The 13,907-nt window shown below is 34.7% G+C and overlaps 1 protein-coding gene across 2 annotated transcripts in view; it reads right to left on the bottom strand.

Moving 5' to 3' along the window:
• IPO11 (importin 11) overlaps window positions 1–13,907 on the bottom strand; it is an 80,585-nt gene that overhangs the window by 19,516 nt on the left and 47,162 nt on the right. For both annotated transcript variants that reach the window (XM_036403159.1, XM_054517902.1), the window contains 4 exons: window positions 13,441–13,521; window positions 10,987–11,082; window positions 9,376–9,489; window positions 8,353–8,474 (listed from right to left, as the gene is read on the bottom strand). In XM_036403159.1, the coding sequence (XP_036259052.1) occupies window positions 8,353–8,474; window positions 9,376–9,489; window positions 10,987–11,082; window positions 13,441–13,521 (413 nt within the window). The remainder of the gene's footprint in view (window positions 1–8,352; window positions 8,475–9,375; window positions 9,490–10,986; window positions 11,083–13,440; window positions 13,522–13,907) is intronic.

Genomic DNA, 13,907 nt, shown 5'->3' with positions numbered 1-13,907 from the left:
GAAATAAAATAAGTAAGTAAAATTGGTCCATGGGCCATTTTAGACAAAGCCTATATCAGTTACAACCCAGAATTAGAACTGCATTTGTTTCTTTTTTTTTCTTAAACCAATAGATCAATAGGAAAACTAATTCTTCTTTAGATTTGAATATTTATTTTCACACTTATATTTTTTCACAGTATTTAACATAATTGTTGACATTATGAGAAAAGTAAAATAAAATGTCATGTCATTTACTTAAAGGGAAAACATCATATAGTCCACAGGAATTATGGTGAAGCATCCTGGATGTGGGGGACAGAACAGTAAGCGTAAAGGAAAAAGATTATCAGGAGAGTCAGATGAGGGGAAAATCAGAGACAGGCAAAAAATGGAAAGTGACGTCAAACAGGAAATTAAGTTCTACCTAGACTTCACTGCCTATAGTCCCTTTATATTGAAACCTATATGTGTAAAAAAACCCAGACAAAAAAAATTATTCTTCCAAGGTGTGCTATATGAAACAATACTTTATAGCTACAAAAAGTAAGTAAAATTTAAAAAAAAAGTTTTTAAAGGCAAATGTTCATAGACCTCTCTTTTTGAAAATGTCAGAAGCAACACAGTTTGAAAAACTAAAGCAATTAATGTAGCTCTACGGTATATCAGATAGCATGAAAATTTAGAGGAACCAGTAGAGCAGTGACCAGATAAAAGAAAGTTGATGACCAGTAACTAATTGGCTAAATGTCTCTGTGGTCTTGCACTGAATGTACCTTATGAATATTCACAAAATTTTTGCTTGAACCCTAGCTCCACTGTGGTTCTGACCACACTAAGGACTCTTCTGACAGTTGAATCCCATGCCCAAAACAGGGAAAAAAATCTTAGTCCAGGTCATGGCTCCTTCCATTCTGCACTAGGAAATCTAGAGAAGTACTGCTTTACACTTTGTTAATACTGCACCCGAAGGCCTGCAGATCTGATTGCAATGTATTTTAGAGTTATTATTTCATTAATACTACATATTGTTAAAGTATCTGAAAGCAGTATCTGTTAAGAACAAGATGCAAAATTATGTGCCACATAACTAATACCATTTTGGGGAAAACCATAAAAAAGGCTAGGTGAGATACATATGTAACTTGGATCAGCATTAGTCAAAGAGGCTCATACTTAGAAATAAAATCCATTACTTTTTGAAAACTGTACAGAAAAACCCAGGAAACACTAACAAGCTTCGGCTGCTCACATATTTCATTCACTGCAAATTTTATTCTGCAGAGAGAGCACTACTAGGTTTGTACCTGAATACAGCTTCACATGGTAACAGAGAAAATTATTTTTGAACCCACAAGTGAATTCCATCTTAATATACTAATATTGATGAAGTTACTAATGCTATTGGCATTTTAACATTAAAATCTAGTTCAACTATGACTCCTTGTGAATACAAGCATGAAGCCTGAGTAACAGCAATTTGTCAAACTGGGCATAAAATGACAGGTCAAAATAACTGAAAGAACATACAAGCACTTCGCCCATGTTACATTAAAGCCAATATAATGAATATTAGGTGGCACAAAGTAGTCATCCAAATCCCACTTACATACAGTAGAAAACATGCAAGAAGTTCAAAACCAGGGTCTAAAGTCAATTTTTGAGAAGGGATTTCATTCTCATAATTACTACAAAATTCTGTTAAAGCCCACAAATGGGGACAAATAATTTTAGCTCTGAAATTATTCTTTTAAGCTTATTAGAGTGAAACTATTTACTGCTGTCCCATTATGTATTTAGCAACCATCTGCTCTTGCAGGCCTTCTTTCCTTATACTTTTATTCTCCACAAGTAGGCTATTGTACAACTTTACTTTTTCAAATCCCTACTTCCTTTTGCCCACATCATCTCTAGATATGACCCCAAATCAAGGCAGTTCCGAAACTAAACTACTGCTTAAGTAGCAAAGACATCAACGTTTAATTAACATCCAGTAGGCAGGTGAACTGTTGACACCTTATTAACTTATCAGATCCCGAAACACTTTTCTGTTTTTTTCATTATCTAGTTTACCAAAACATTTCTGATTGTTTCAAATACTGCAGATTCCTTCTAGGATATGATGTTTATGTTTCAGTAAGAATCCTGACTTGCTGCTGCATTTACTGAAAATTTCTCTCTTCCACAGCGTAAAAACAACAAAATTATTTTTCTCAGTGAGGATATAAAAATAAGTTTCCATTCCATAAACCTTATTTGACCTTAGACTCCAGTAAAATAATACGACAGAAAGCTCTCATGAAACAAAAAGCTCACTTTGAGAAATTAGTTTATTCTCTTTATTCAGAAATCTTTATTCAGAAGTCTTCTATGGAGCAACCACTAAGTTTGTGAACAAAACAGTAATATAAAAAAGGTTGGCCATGAACGTAACACACAGATGTGATATACTGATAACAACACTACAGCTTTAGCCTTTACTTTTCACTGCAATATTTAGCAATTCTGTTCGAACTATAAAAGCATGTACTCAATATGCAAAATGCAATTTAAACCAAAAGGTCCAAAGAGCTCAAATTAATTTCCCAAATTTCAACTTCTAGAAATTTAATCAAAACTAAATTCAATTCCAAAACCACACTCTGCCTGCCAGTTTAGGAGACAGGTTGGGCATACACTTGGCATTAACAACTGATAGCTCCAAATATTCAACAGAGAAAACTTCAACAGTTTCTAACAACTACTACAGAGAATACTCACACACAAAATACAAAAACTATTTCTGAAAAACACAAGCTTTCTTTATACTTGGGCATTTTTTTAATATCAAAACCTGATGTTTTGTTTTAAACACTCACTTTCTCATTAAATTGTTTGAATATGAAACATTATTTTTCAAGACAGTACTTATTTGCAGAAGGTCTTGTAGTGACATGGGTTGTGGTGTTTATCACTTCTGGTATCTTATCATAATAGTCTGGCACTGTTAAAGAAAGTCACTGAAAAATCTCAGCTACTCTCTGGCAGTCTCAAATTTCACAGAGTAAAGCAAAGAGATAAGCAGATATACCAAAACAGCTCAAACACACACAGGTGCAAAAACAGCTGTAAATCTATGTTTTGGGTTTGGAATTTTTTTTTTTTTTTACTTTTGTTACAATCTTGTGATATTTACATATTTTTAGTAATATGCTATACTTCAGTCACTACTTATTCAGTATCTAATTTGAAAACATGTAAACCATACATTGCAAAGAGTTTGAAGGAAGCTAGTTAGTCTGCTATCTTTTGCTTTTATATAATTAAAATCTTAAATTTTAGGGTAAACCATAATTAGAAAAGTTTTAGGAAAGACTTCTGAAATATTTTATATAGGCCGTAAACAAAACCAAGATATCAGCAGCAACCAAACCCTTATGACTGCAGGTTATTTTTTTGCAGCAGTTTAGATGCAATTAATGACATAATTTCTTGCTATCACTTGGTACATTTTTCCTTGAAATCAAAGCTTAAGGGTCTTAGGGGAAAAGATAATATGCTCCTGACCAGTCCATACTAGCTATCAAGTGTAGGACAAAAATTGATGGAGACTGTTAACAACGAAAGTTTAATGAGTGCATCCTTTTGCCAATGCCATAATGTGACATGCAATTAAAGAAGTTGGCAGTGCTCTGTGTAACCTTCTGAATTATGCAGACTCTGATAGTCAGACTAAGACCAAAGCCACATTTTTCACTCTTATCATTAAAATTGCACTGTTACCTGTCAGGCTAGCTAAATAAATCCAAGGCCAAACACTGATGACAACTGCAAAATCGTATTTTAAAGAGCTCCTTTAAATGCTAATAGTCTATTAGAGGCGTGGGTGAGCATTCCTTTAACTAGAGGGATTAAAAAATGGAGGGGAAGATAAAATAGCTTCAGAGTATCATCCCTATAAAGAAAGGAGGATGTACAAGTAATTATGTAAGAAATTCTGACTTTATAAATGAGGACATAACTATCATGAGGAGAGCATGACATTTTATTAGGCACTTTCTTGTCATTTAACTAACATTACATATAGACAACTTTTTCAGAGAAAAATTAAAATTTCTAAGTAATTTTAACAAATGACAGAGGCAAAACTCTATAATAATCTAATGAAGATTTATAATTGCATACTATAAGTGCTTACACTCACAAAATGCCAATTACCTAGCTGGCAGAACTCATACTGGCTGACATATCAGACTTTATACACAATGAGAAAAAGTAGACATTCATTTACATAATAACTAGAAACCTGGGGAACTTCTTAACCCCTTCCCCACAACATATAAACATACTTAACTCAAAGGGGTAAAATGAAAACTTCATGTACCAGAAACCAAAATGAAGAAAGATAAATTAAAATACTTCATATTTTAAGCTCAGTAAAGTCTCCTCTACTTCAGAATGGTACCACTCTACACAGGTAGTTCCAACAAAAATGAGCTATCCTCAAGGACCACAATTTGTGGCCTGTTTTGGAAAGCACTGAGTAAAAGTAAACATGGCAATCTCCCATTCAAGAGTGACAGACATGGAAATAACAGTCACCTGCAGAAGGGGAGTGCTTAGCCTTCAACATGGTGTCAAATGCTACCCGTGGGTACAGTTAGGCACCACCCCAAACAAGGCTGATCATTGACACTATAATCCTCCCAAAATCTGTTTCCATTTTCTTATTAGAGAAGAAATGTTCCTATCAGTCTTTAGCATCTTTCAGTGTTTTGTTCCACTAAAATACACACAACTGTAGAAATAAAAAAGATAACTACTTTGCTAAATAAATCATTAAAAGCTTTCAATATCTCCAAAGAAGGACATTCTAAAACACTGTAATACTGACATTATACTGCAGTAAGCAAACTAATTATTTCCAGATAGATAGATATGGGTAGGAGAAGAGGCCATAGTACTATTTTAGCCACTTTGGCATCAGGAACTACAAGGATGACAAAGGATGCTGAAGAGCTCAAAATGCAGAACCCTAGATAGTGGTGGATAGATAGCCCACACATTTTCCACAACAAATAAGAGGCAGAATGCTGCTACTGACCATATTCACTAGTCACTACTTTAGGGACTAAGGGCACATCTAACAAAACTCAACTCAGCCTTGAAGAGTACTCTTGCAGCTCTAGGTTCATGAACAAGCCATTAAGGTTGTAGACAAGCACAAATGACTGAATATAATAACAGTAGGAAAATCACGACATTTGTGAAATTACTCATCCAGGTTGCTGTCACACTCTAGCTTAAATACAAATTTTCTCCAAAAAACTTCAAGTCCTTGCATATTTTTCAAAAAGCCATTCCCATTAGAGCTACTGTGTGTCTATCCACACTTTTCTCATGTACTTAACATGGAGACACTCACTCCACAAGTGCATCCTTACTGCCTGAATGTTACTGGTCTTCATTGTTATATACAGCAGTTTAAAGACAGAAGTCTTCAACCTATTTCATGAAATAGTAAGATTCTTTAATAAATTAATGAAATTGCACATGGATGGATGAGTGATAAACAGGCAGTAAGAATACAAAATACAGAAAATATTGCCAATGCACGTACCTGTCAAACATGAAAAAACACGCTAACATTAACTGGATAGCAAAAGCAGACAATTATATAGCATTTAATTTGGGCAAACCAATAAGTAATACCAGGAAATTACTGTTCCATGAAAAGGTGCTGCAACACACTAATCAGGAAAGTAGCAGTTATTGTTCTTTTTTTAATGTGAATTTCTAACCACTAACACAATGTGCAGCTGTGGGAAGATAAACAGGATGCTAGACTGAAGGACATGAATACATGATTAAAACACAGCACTACTGTTGATACCAAAAGCATGCCATTACATCTATCTCTGTATGGTACTGCCTAGATGAGAAATTAGTGTGGCTAACAATTTGTCACTTCATAATCTGCTTAGTCAAACTAGTCAGCCCAAGAGCCACTGTGAACAATGCTCTGCATTGAATCCTGTCTTATCTGCTCTAAAATCCTTCACTCATGACACTGTCAAAGGTGTTGTACTTGAAACAGAAAATAATTTGTGTCAAACTATTTTAAATTAATAATGCTAGAACCTACCTTTTACTTTCCCCTAAAATGCAGAAAGTCCAGAGTTCCACATATTTATAATTATAAACCTGATCACTAACTAGAGAAACAATTAAAATCCATGCAGTAATACTACAGAGTTTACACGGAGAATAAAAATGGTCACTGTTTAAAACTTTCCCCAACATTTTATCCATAAAACAACTCTGAGGGAACAATGAGAATACATGTTATCTTTATTTTCCCCCCACTGTCATTGTCTACTACCTCCCTCTCTTCTCTAAAATAAACCAGTGCTTCAGCTATAGGCTAGAGAAAACAACTGGCAAAAGGAAAAAAATTCTCAAAAAGTGTTAGACACAGCACAGATGCCTGTTTTCCTTTCAGCAGAACCTTGAAAATCTGAGCTTGCTACCAATTGCTACCAATCCTGACCACCACAGAGCAGCAAGATGAGGGAAGAATCTCACTCTCACCTTGTCCTTCTCAAGACAGCCCATCAGCCATCCACATAAGATAGAATTCTGCTCTGCCTCTGCAGTTGAGAAATCCTGAACTTACCTTGGATACCTAAAGTAAAATCTAGTCAGGAAACTGGCTAGTGAGGCATCCCAACAGGAAAAATTACTATAGCTTTTCTTGAAAACACATTAATCTGAACATTTTAAATACTGTATTCCATTTAATATTCCATTTAAAATGTTTTTCTTTTTGTTTCAACTGTGCAAATGGAGTTGTGCAAGAAGCCTGCAGATACAGGATACAGCAAGTATCTGTAGTATAATCCCTGAGATACAGCAAAACCAGAGTGACATTGTTCTAGTAAAAGAAACAATCAATTGACAGAATCCATTTCCCACACTCAGTCTGAAGCTAAGTTTGGCAGTCTATCAATTGTATAATTGTGAGAGTGAAATTTTCATAGCCTTGACATAAATACATCTACTAAAGAGAAACTTTTTATTTGAGAAGCAGCTTTCTTAAATGATATGGGTAACTGAAAAATAAAGCTGTCATTTGCAGAAGGTTTTATTAAGTTAAGGACTGCCAGAAATAATTGGCTTTTGCAGCAGGAAATCTGGAGCAGCTGAACATAGTTCAAAATAACATGGTTATCTAAAGGAATTTAATTTTTTCCTTCCTCTAACAGAAACTTCACAGGAAGACAGATGTAGTTCAGCACGTTAAATTTAAGCTAACACCTCCTTAAAAATATTTCAAATATACTTATAAACAACATAATACAGTTACATTTACTGGGAAAAAAACCTCTCAAAGCAGCTGCTTGGTTCACCTTTAGCTAGATGGTTATCCTGACTATCCATCTGACCAAAAAAAAAAGGAAAATTTCTATGCATATAAAAAGCAATGAAGCCTCTAAACTACACATAGGTGTTCCCTGATTTTTTTTTAGACAGTGACTGCATAGACTACAGCTTTGACAGATACTACATATTCGACAGATACTAACGTAGCTTTTAGCATTTGGGAGCAACATCTAAGTTCTCAACAGACAATACAACAGACAAGAATGTTCAGGAAACCCAACAGACTAAATGTAAACTCATGCAGCCTTCTCTTCCTGAATGTCAAACAGATAAAAATAATCTGAAGGTAACTATGGACTGAACTCTCACCTAAACGTGTTATACATGACTTCTAGTATTGACAACTTAGAAGTTAGTGTATTCAGCATTTTCATTTAAAACTTTCATTTTCTATGTATGTCCAGCAATGACAATGGCTACTGAAAGGATAATAGTAAAATTTCCTTGCTATAAAACCTATAGTGTTTCACAGAAACAACACAGTCTTCCATAGCAACTCTTTCTTACACTTAATGTCATAAAGGAGAAAACCAGAATCAAAGTTCAGATCACCTTTAACAGCAAAGAAAACTGAACACTGTTCCCTGGAAGGGACACCAAAATAGTAACATGTCAACTAAAGCAACTACTTAATCAGAGATGAGAGAAGCAGATAGCTCGAAGTTAATATGAGAACCAACAATAAAATCTGCAGCGCTGGTTGCTCACTTTAACTAAATGACATTTCCTATGAAATGGAAGAAAGGTTACTGTAATGCTTATGAAGCCAAATAAGAAGTTTATATAACTTCTATGGAATTTCTATCTTTGCAAAATTTCTCTTGGGGGAGAAAAGCAAGCAAATAAAACTATTTGTATTGGAATATTTAGCTGCAGAATTGTGAAATACTTTAAAAACAATTCCAAGGGTCTTTGAAGTATTCTTATTCAATATATTGTACATTTGCTTACCTATTCAATGATGGCAGAAGAGAAAGCAATGCCAAAGCAGAAAGTTTTCTTCTTTCTGGCTGAGTGATGTTATCCATCCGATCAACCCACATTTCAATCATGTTACCAAGAATTTGGTCCAACTGCATTGGGAAACACAATGTTCTTTTTCAGTTTTAAGTAAATCAGTCTGTTTAGAAAATAACTTATTTTAATTTTTCTAGCAAATGAATACATTATTTAGTCTTGGAAAGACACTACATAGTTGTATACCTGACAGAAGTAACAAGCAACATATACTTTTTAAATTTTCTATGACAATGCTTCTAGGCCCTGAACCCTACATACCATTAGCTGTAACCGAGAAGCTTGAAATGTATTTCATTTATGGAGAGAGAACTAATTCTGGACAGCAAATTATTCTGGTTTTCCCTAACGGACTCATAGAAACAAAGCACACGGACTTATTTTGTTTTATCTACACAATGACAAGTTAAAAAAAAAAAGACTTGTCACTATCTGTTTGAAAACTGTATTATACCCCCAAAAAGCAAATTTCACTGAAAGACATAACAGAACACCTGTAGCAAAAGGCCCTCAGTAACTTCAGCAGTGAAACTGAAGCACACTGAATTTGATACTCTAGAAACGCAAAGGAGAATCATTAGACCATCCTCCAGGCTGCAAGCTCCATCAAGATGGCACAGGAAAGAAATTCTCACCCTACAATTGCATGTGAATTAAGGGGGTTTACATGGCTAATTGTGGGATGCAGCAGGAAGAAAATTTAGGGACTCTATAGAAATTTTAATGCGATGTTTTAAGTAATTATGGGAACATGTAAAAGTTGTTACATGGTGTTCAGGGAAAGGAGAGAAGGAGGGAGAAGAGCCCCTTTTCAAGATTAACTGGGCAGGAACAAGCATGGATAATAGAGGGAAAAGTTTATTCAGGTCAAAAGAAGGCAAGAATACTCTATGTAATACAGCTGAAATATCAAGACACAAAAAACCCAAAAGGACAAAAAAGGACAATAAACCTTACCTCCTGACCCAATTCACATGCCATCTGGCTCAAAAGTAATGAAAAAAACCTTGCATTTTGTAGTAGAACTCTACCCATGATCCCCAGATAAGTAGACATCACCACTGGGTACCTCTGAAATGAAAATAAACCAAAACAAAAAGGTGCCTAGTGTAAGTAAAAGAAAAATATTTTACACACACAGCAGCAGTACCTGGAAAATACTTGCATGCATCTTTTATGTCTTTCACTAAATTTTAAATTATAAATTGCTATTTAAGAGCCTCTAGAACAGAAGACTGAGTGAGCAATCTTTACAAGAGTTTTCAGTTCTTACAATATGAAACCTACAGTAATTTCAAAGTCTATTTCATCCAAACAGCCAAGACAACTTGCAAGGTGATTTTACTTAAATTTTAAAACCTGTATCCTAAGGAACTAACAGTTTATTGTACTGTAGAAATATTTCTTTTGAAGTTGATGCTGGTTCCAGGTTACTGCTTACAATTTCAGTAAAATTAAGAACTTAGTATCTCTGAAGTTTTTACTTTTTTCAGATAGAAGCCATAATACATTTGCCAAAAACTAATCTGCAGGTGTCTCAAAATTAACTGGATAGAGTAATAAATTCACTAATTTATTATCTTGGTTATTTTAAAAGAAGCTATGGATTTTTTCATATTAAATTCAGCACATAACAATATAACTGTATTTTGTAAAATAACCTACTTGAAAAACAAAATGCCAACATTTACCTGAAAATTCTAACCCAGAGTAATACATTCTGAATAGGGTATAATCAATTTATTAGTCATAAATCAGAAGAATTTTAAAAATCCACTCTCTATCTTTGTGCTTTGGACAGCAAAAAGTACTTTGCTATATAGTATTACTTGGCTTAAATTTGGAAATCTTATTCAACTCAGAAACTGGAGCTACTTATTGATATTTGAAGGTGCTCAACTGAGAAAAAAGTAAAGATTTTGATCAAAGAAGTAAAAAAGCTTGAAGAATTCCACCCACTGATTCCTGCTAGAAACTGAAAGGTTCAACACAGTTAAAGCATATTTGATTTTACTCATTTGTTGAATACAAAGAGAGAACAGGGAGAAGTTATGACATGTAAGCCAGCAAAATCTTAAAGACTATTTCACACAAATCATTCTCACACCCTTCAGCTCTTCATATTAGATATGCCAGTTAGGAAAAGAAGGTCAAGTTGATCTTCTCCTGGTTCAGTTTGTTTTTCTCTCATCCAGGTACAATTAAAAAGGAATGGTATGTGTCTTAGAAAAAAAAAACAACAAAAAAACTACATCACCGACTAAGGGTTACACTAGGCCTAATGTTATAGCTCTTAAAAATGTTAATTGTGAAGGAATAGTGGAACAGCAGAATTAAATTTGTGCTATTTTATTAAAACAAACACTACATGACAAAACAAATGCTGGACAAGTTGTTTTTTCTTGTGCTACTGTGTTACCTTTAAAGATTTTTAAACTAGATATGAAAAATCTATCAGATGCTCGTAAAACAAGAGAAAATACAACATCACTATGAAAAAACTGGAGATAATGGAAGGTACTTTCATTTTCCAAAGGAAAATTAGAGAGTAGGTAAAGAAACTCTTACCTCCCCTTCTATAATCCCCCTGAATACTGATGGCAGAAGAGGTTGAAACATTTGAGGACCCAACACAGGGTTGACTTTTAGGACATTTTCTACAACCTTAACAACAAAAGCAAATTAGACCATTAGCAAAGTACATTCATAAATCTTAACCAAAGCTTTAAACCCATGTGAACTGGTGTACACGTATAAAGTGCTCAGAGGATGCTTACCATTAAATACCAGCAAATCCTAGATTGCTGAAACTATATTCTAGTAAAATATTCTGCAAACCTGATTTGCATAAATGCACCGTGTTAAAGCTGACAGGCCAATGAAACCCACCTAGCCAAGCGCTTCACAAGCCTCCCCATGTCCCAGGCAAAATTGATGAGGTGGTTTGGAAAAAGGGACCTTGTTATGGTTCCAGGAAAAGAAAAGGCTGAGGCGGTTGGTAGGGTGAGGCACCAGCAGTTCAGAGTGTATTTCCATAGCTGTCATGTCATTTTTTGAGAACCCACTGATTAGGACCTACCAGCTCCTTGCAGGTGTGCTCTCAGAGGTGCTATTCTGGGCACCTTGCTCTGGTTCCCAATGTTTAAACTCTTTACCCTTTGTTTTTCAGCTCCTTTTCCCCCCATGTGCTGTTCCCTGAAGTAATCTGTTTTCCTGCCTTCTTCTATTTTTCTTTTGCCCAGATGTTTGTGCTCCACCCTTGTACCAAGAGAGATGGGAAGAGGCTGTGAGAATAATGGGCTGAGGGCTCCTCACTCCTACTTCCAGGTATAGAAAGTGATGCCACATGCATGAACACACTGATGTGTTTTTAAAGCACATAAAGGTATCATAAATGTACCACACCTAAACACTCTTAGTCTCCATTTACTTCTACCTCAGAGGAATTTCAACAAGGACCAATTCTTCTGTGCTCTTGACCAAATTCTCCTAAATATTTTTTTCTCCATTTTGAACCTTGTTCCCAATAGCTTCATTTAATACTCTATTTTTTGCACTGAGAAAAGTGTTAAGCAGTTGACCTTTCTCAATGCCTCTCAATTTTGTAGACCTTTAATATGCAGAGGTATAAAAGAGGCTTATTATATACAGAGGTAAACATAACTTCTCCCCTACTCATCTTTCTGGGTACTGGAAGTTTTGGCCATCTCCTTTGTTCCTTGCACAGTCTTTTTAAACCTTTTATTGTCTGTGTCAAGATAATTAGAAAATCAAGTCACATCAAGTCTCAGCAATCTTGCAACAAATTGTCTTATCAGTCCAAATTAGTATTTTTCAACCTTATTAATTTAATTACTGTTCTAATGTCCATTTACAATCCACCAAAGCTGTTTGTAAGAAACTATTTCAGAGAACACCCCCAGGTGTTTCTGTTCCCAATGCTTATCTAGATTTTGGGGTTTTTTTTTTGTTTCACAAGTCAGCACAGTGAAGCCTGACAAAACTTTTGCTTTTTCTAAAAATATTTACAAGGATGATAGCTCAGTTATCCCTCTGGAATCAAGAGGGCATTACTAGGAAAGTGTTCCAAGTATACTAGACAAATCTTGCAGCAAGGCCACACGGGGATCCAAGTGAATAAATTATTCTCTACTAGCAGTATAATTCCATTTTAGAAATCTGATTAAAAGCTGCTGCATAAAACATTTGCTCAACTACAGACTTTAAATAATATCACTGAATAGACTGAAATTGACATTTTAAATTTCAGACCAAGAGGCCTTATGCTCTTCACAGAAGTAACTACAAAGAGGGGAGACTCTGAACTTCACCAGTTGTTTTCTGTCCTGGATTCTGGAACCAGCTGTGAATTCACCAAAGGGACAGCTGGGATCCAACTTGTATCCCCCATCACATTTACAATTAAATTAATTCAAGTCCAAATTTTCATAAACAACACAGAGCCCCCTGTTAGTGCAACCACTGGAAATGTTACTAATAGTACACTACAGCTACTAGTCAGTTAACTTGCAATGTATATTCCAACTTTATTTCCCAAAATTCTTTAAAAGACACATTCAAATTATTGTTATTAATATTTCAAAAGCTTATGAGTTCCAGAACATCATTTTAAGGCTGTGTGAAAATATAAATTTCTGGTTCTTTGAAAAACCTTTAGCAACTTTATTTAAGCAGTTACGGCCATTACAACAGCAACTTATGCCAAAGGTAAACAAAGACTCTTTGAATTCTGTGTCTGGTACAAATGGAAGTATGCTACACAAAGGAATTTCATGGAGACCACATACATACAACATTCAATAAAGATAGGAGAAGTTTGCTCTATACTCACTAGGTTTGCTCTATTCTCACTTCAAGTAAGCAGTTAAACCACCACTGATGGTTTAACTCCAATGTCAAATTCTGCTAAATACATTGGTTTCTTCTATATGTTCTAAATTCTACTTGAAAACATTACATGTACAAGCTGAGCCTCTGAATATTATTTTCATTATACTCCACCTTTAAAACTTGAACTTGACCTTCAATAGTTATGTCCTTCAAAAGCTCACAAAATGACCGACATAAGTCAGCAGCATACATCTGAAATAAAATTAAAAAGAAGGTATTATGCAATGCATTTTATATATTGGTATATATTTCAAAACTCAATTCCTTAGGGGTTTACATATGCCTAAAGACCCAGTTTCTCTTCAAAGATCGTATCTGCTGAAATGTTCATCATTCTAAACTAATTAAAATCTAATCTAAGCATTTTGTTGCATTTTTAACATTGCAGGACATTGAAACAATCTCAAAGAATTTTCTAATGAAGAAGGTGTGACAACAAGGCATAATATCTTGTTCAACTTCTGCTAGCATGTATATTCATAATTTTAATCTGGTAGGATAATAACAGTAACTATTATTACCCAACATAGGACCATTCAGATATCAAACTATTAAATCAATCCACAAAGCATTAATTC

The sequence above is a fragment of the Molothrus ater genome, chromosome Z, assembly GCF_012460135.2.
Source record: "Molothrus ater isolate BHLD 08-10-18 breed brown headed cowbird chromosome Z, BPBGC_Mater_1.1, whole genome shotgun sequence".
NCBI classification, from domain to species: Eukaryota; Metazoa; Chordata; class Aves; order Passeriformes; family Icteridae; genus Molothrus; species Molothrus ater.
Note: the sequence above shows the minus strand (reverse complement) of the source record. Positions and strands in the feature narration are given on the sequence as shown.